We start from the raw sequence: 6,033 nt of genomic DNA, 5'->3' as shown, positions 1-6,033 counted from the left end.
ATATACATATATATATATACACACATATACAGGGGTTAGACAAAATAATGGCAACACCTTAAAATTTCAAACAAATTAATTTTAACATGGTGTAGGATCGCTTTGGCAGTAATTACAGTTTGAATTCTACGAGGTATGGACTTGTACGAAGTTTTGTTTCGAAAGCAAGTTTTGTTCATTCTTCAGTTAAAGCAGTCTTCAGTTCTTATAGTGATGATGGTGGAGGATATTGACTCCTTGTTTTCGTTTTTTGTTTTTTAATGCACCATAAATGTTCAATAATATTGAGATCTGGGGACTGTGATGGCCACATAAGATGTTCAACTTCACTCCAATGTTCTTCGTGCCATTCAGTAACAACTTTAGCTGTGTGAATTGGTGCATTATCATCCTGAAAGATTGTGTTGCCCTCCTAGGATGAACTTGATCAGATAAAATGTCATTTGGGTCGGCGGATTTCCAAGATATAGCCCCCTCCAAAAACAAAATCATCATAGATCCTCTTCCATGTTCAACAGTTGGAACAAGGCAGTCTGGGTCAAATGCTTCTTTTGACTGTCTCCACACGTGGTCGGAAATAAGATAAAGGATGACTCGTCCGAGAAAATAACATTCTTCCACTGCTCTAGGGACCAATTCTGTAGGTTTTTACTCCACTCTAAACGCTTTGCAACGTTTGTTTTTGAAAGTAGTGGTTTTCCAATTGCAGCCCTCCTGTGAAACCCGGCTTGGCTTTGTGCAGCTCCCGGTGAACAGGTTTTGTGGAAACTGGGTTCTCAAGTTGGTCATTAAGCTTTGCAGTAATTTTGGGAGCTGTACTTTCGTTATCCTTTCTAGCAATTCACGTAAAAGTCCGACAGTCCTTATCAGAAAGCTTTGGTCTTCATCCAGAGTTTTGTTTCGACGAGGAGGTTTTTCCCTCTTTCTCAAAGGCTGCTATTACTTTCGAGACAGTACTTCTTGATACACCTTACATTTTAATGAATTTTAATTATCCTTTTCTGATGATATCTGAAAAGAAACAGCAATTTTAGCAAAACATGTTAAGCAACACTAATAATAAATATAAACAAAAACATAAAAATAAACAAGCTTTTGACGGTTTTATAGATATTCTAAAATTATGATGCTAGATGTTTCCATTATTTTGTCCAACCCTCGCAGTAGGACTGAACCAGAAAGCATATAATTGTGAAGCCACGCCTGCACCTATATGAGCACACAAAAAAAATAACGATGATCTCTGTTTTAATTAAATTATGTGTATGACTATACTGAATAATACACGTGATTATACAGGTGATTATAATGAAACTTCACGAATAATCAACCAAAAGATCTGTCTTTCGTAAGATCTGTATTGTGGCCATGACAAATGTCATTGTCGTAATCTTGAATGGTCCAAAACTTCAAACAGATAGCAGAATACCATGACCGTAAAATTTCCTTGTTACATATTAACTTATAATGACAGGCTTGACACTCGTAAGCCACGAAGAAGCACTCCATTGAATATTTTCGGATGGAACCGAAGTTTTGGTCCGTTTTGTGGCTGGATTTGTACTGTGTTGTATTATAGGATATGTGTGGTGACTTGTGTGAAACGATCCATTACACTTGAAACTTCTCAAGTGAGGACACCCATCGACGAGTGGATATTTCACATAATAACCACGAGAACAATCATATATTACTATCTATGCAGTGCATATCAACAAATACAGACAGACAGACAGACAGACAAACAGACAGACAGACAGACAGACAGACAGACAGACAGACAGACAGACAGACAGAAGGACAGAGTGACATACGCATTGCTTTTCAACTATTCGTCCATCTAACTTTTCATACATATAAGCCATTAGTATTTACTGTCACCCAGTCTTTAGATACTGCTTCTTTATAAAACTTTAATTCATACATGTATGAAAAAATGAACATTATCACTTGTGTTAATAATTGAACAAAGTAAATTGTTTCTCTCTCAGAAAGAACTATTCTCTTTCCATGAGATCTGGAAATCTAAAAAAAACATTTAATATTCCATTAATTATTCAACAATGAAATTCTTTAATTCATTCTTATTCTATTGAAAATATATTACTTCAAATATAGTTTACAAAATAACGAGATGCTTGGCTGTCATTCATAAATTAGATAAATAGATTGACGTATTGTAATCCCACGAGAAATAAATTCGGAATTTTCAAATACAACATTTTGGAAGAAAATGATTTGCAGATGAAAACAAAATATTCTTAAAATCTGACAGCTTGGGAACGAAACGAGTGAAAAAATTGTATGACAGGTAGGACATATTGAGGCAAAATCGATTTATTCTATAGAAAATTTTTAACCAAGGGACGGGCTTGTAGTCTCTGACTCAATCCATTATATTATTGAAACGAAGTGCTTTCAGTTTACAGCTACATTAGGTACTTATGTGGCATTTTGCAGTTTTCTCAGGAGCTACGAAAATACTATCAAATTCAGTATGCCAGTCAAAAAATAAAATATGTTACTTCTTCCTTTCGAGGTTGATTAAAAAAGCAGTAGTAAAGTACTATGATCAATGAGATCGATTGACCCACTCCCTAAAACTGTTGACTTTGAGCCAAAACTAAAAAGAATCATTTATTATAAATAATCGTGATCTGAAAGAGATGAAAATCCAGTTTCTACTCCCGTCGTGTCAGCGCCAGTAGACCATATGAACGTGTAAGATAACCAACTTAAGTGTTAATAATTCTAATCCTGACTTTACCCCATGTGCTATATCAATACCCAAGAAACACTTTGTTTATTCTTTTACTCGCCAAATGTAACCATGTATCATATATGTTCACAATTTATTAAATAGTATTCAGTTAGCGTGTAACACTGAATTTGATAGTATTTTCGTAGCTCCTGAGAAAACTGCAAAATGACCCTTCTTGTTACAGTTTTTACATGTGGCCTCCTTAACAGGACACTTGTAGCGAGGATGACGGTTATTCCCGCAAAAATAGCATTTACTGTTACTGTTCGTGGCGGCTACCATACTTTCGCCCACATCCGTGGTTAGATTATCCGTTGCTGCACAATTGTAGGCTGATTGAGGTGATAAATGGTAAGATTTTGAGTAGGTACAGGCCATTTCAAATGATCTGGCTTCATTATAAGCCGTTTGAAGATCAGGTATTTTCTATTCGAGAAGCCTTTGTCGAATATCATTAGATTGCAATCCGGTGATGAAAGCGTCTCGGCTAGAATCGCCTCTATACTTCTCAGCGGAAACTGATTGAAAATTACAATCCTTGGCTAATGATTTGAGTCTTTGTAAAAATTCATCGAGACGTTGACTGCATTCTTGTTTATGCGTAGTCAGTAGACGTCTTGCAAAAATTTCATTCCTGGGCTTCACGTAGAGATTCTGTAATATTTGTATTGCATCGTCATATGAAAAGCAATCAGCTACGTATTCGTACACTGATGAAGCAATATAGTTGATAAGTGTATTCAGTTTATCTGTTTGATGCTGTTCTAAAGTATTAATAAAGTTGATGAAGGTCCTGTGCCAGTAATTTCATTGTTTGTTGAATTAGGACCTGCGTCAAATCGTTCTGGACGTAGAAATCGATCCATGTTTGAAAGAAGTTGAATAAATTGAAATGTAAATACCAGAGTACAGAACGGACAATTTCAGACTGACAAGCGTTTGTAAGGAGAACAGAATTGCCGTATTGGAAATAAGGTTTTATTCAACTTCTTTGACAGATACGATAGACAAATAATAATTTTGGCTAGCGAGTTGAGAATGAGTTAACGAGAACGACATGATGCAGTATGGTAATGAAAAGCTAGCCAAAAGAGTTACGTATAAAAAGTACATACATGAACAGCATGTATATTTTTGTATAAACATGTATACGCAAACAACATAAACATTCATACACACATATCATTGCATTCTCACAACATTCATGCCTTGCAGAATAAACGGTGAAGCTGTATGGTGCACCAACACTTCCTTTTGATTGTCTATGAAGAGGAACACTCCCAAATGCCCAACTTTCGTAGATGGAATCCTCAGAGATCCGCACATCACCTAAGGATTTCTCCAATTGTTCTTTTGAGAACAATTGAAAACCAACTTCCCTCCTTCTCAAATCAGTCGCAGGTCACTATCATCCTTCCTTGTACTTCGAGGAATTGCTCAAACAAGGAAGGAATGTCTTTAGGGAAAAAAGGTTGCCATGTTATTTTCTTTCCTTCTTTGACTGCTTAGTAACGTCTACAGATGTTATCCGCTAGTAAAGCTAGTGAAAAATATGTTGTTAATGCTTATATTTTCATCCTTTAAATCTTGTTCCTGAGCGATAGCTTTTTGGTTCCGTTCTTTTACCTAGGTACTTCGAAGTCAGGCCGAAACAATCTCTTTCGACGTCGTCTCTGAAGATTTGACTGGTGTTCTCTGAGAAAACTAGTTCCTGTTTGTTATTTGCTGTTGCTATTGTTATTTCTGCAACTTTCATCTCCGAGTTAACGATAAATTAGTTCCCTTAGGAGCATTTCTAGCCGTGTTAGTGCAAACAACTCTCCTGAGAATAAAATAAAATGAAATAATAATATAAAGAAAAATAGTCACCTACAGCGTTTTACATGGATTTTCAAATTAAATTCAAATTCTCCCGAGTTGGACTTTTCTTTTATATCTCCTAAGTCGATTCACTACTAAACTATTGACAAAAAACTGTTCCTCTAGAAGATAAGTACTACATATAAACCTATGAAATCATTCATATAACCTATCAAGTTGTTACTTTCCTCCGATCATTCTTCGCTGAGCAGATTTACGAGCAAATGTATCCACCCTATGATCAGCCCACATTCTTGTACATTATATTAATAACTGCATCGATCAATGTGTTTTCATTAATTTTTTTCTTTCAATTAGGAAAATTTTGCTTCTGTTTCTGGTAGGTCAAGTGACTTACAGATACCTCTTCGTTGATTCAAGCTCTAAAAAAGCGTGCTTCATTATGAAAGTGATATGAACTTTTACCATGTCATTTTTACCAATTTTTATGTATTATTTTTTGATCGCTCTTATTAAGCCAGCAACCTCCGGATATCTCTCCTTGAAACTATATCGAACCCTTTATTTTAGCTAATATCAGTCTTCAGAAAATATCTTGCAAATACTACGAACCAAAACGTAGAATCAAAAGGGCAGAAAAATAATTATTTCGAGTTATTATCCTTGGTATTGTTACCATAACATTAGACACTGTAACAATAATGCTTATTTCTAAATAAAAGGAAAACTTAACGTTGATATTATGTTTATTTGGTATTAATCCTGATGCACTTTTCATTCTATCTTGCAGGCAACTGAAATCAAACAATATTATTTACATACCAGATCACAGCTTCATACACAACCCACGTCTTATTGAGCTAGAAGTAAAAGGCAATTTTATTAGATCCTTTGGTTGTCATGCATTCAGTGGAATGCCAATGCTGGAAAGAATGTAAGTATAATATATACACGCATGTGCGTGTTTGTGTGTGTGTGTGTGTGCATGTGTGTGTATGTGCTTAAGTAAGCGCCCACAAGTGAATAGATAAATAAATAGAAGATCGAAAATCAATTTTTTGAAAGTTGAATTTACTTTTAAACATTCACAAATATATCAACTTGTGATGTTCGTCTCATTGTAGGGAAATATGAGCGGCATAACTGCAGAGAGAAGCTTTCATAACTTCTTTCAACTGTGAGTTATCTATAGTCTTCGACAACACAATGTGTGTATTGAACAGGAGTGGGAGCTCTCTGGTGTCACCTAAATTACTTGATGTAACAGCTAAACCTCCGTCAAATCATACACTGCTGTCTCTAAATAGGAAGAATTCCTATGGTAATGTAACCTAAGTTACACTGGAATATACGGACGGTCAGGGAAAGGGTCACTTTGTTCAGATGCCTATACAATCGAGTTTGACAGGAGATTCTACAACAACTATATATATATATATATATATATATAT

The 6,033-nt window shown here is 35.3% G+C and overlaps 1 protein-coding gene across 1 annotated transcript in view; it reads left to right on the top strand.

The window, feature by feature from the left end:
- LOC106873188 (follicle-stimulating hormone receptor) overlaps window positions 1-6,033 on the top strand; it is a 471,564-nt gene that overhangs the window by 134,767 nt on the left and 330,764 nt on the right. The window contains exon 9 of the mRNA XM_052969708.1: window positions 5,373-5,516. Coding sequence (XP_052825668.1) covers window positions 5,373-5,516 — 144 coding nt within the window. The remainder of the gene's footprint in view (window positions 1-5,372; window positions 5,517-6,033) is intronic.

The sequence above is a fragment of the Octopus bimaculoides genome, chromosome 7 (genome assembly GCF_001194135.2).
Source record: "Octopus bimaculoides isolate UCB-OBI-ISO-001 chromosome 7, ASM119413v2, whole genome shotgun sequence".
Classification (NCBI taxonomy): Eukaryota; Metazoa; Mollusca; class Cephalopoda; order Octopoda; family Octopodidae; genus Octopus; species Octopus bimaculoides.
The sequence above is the reverse complement of the archived record's forward strand: the minus strand, read 5'-3'. Positions and strand labels throughout refer to the sequence as shown.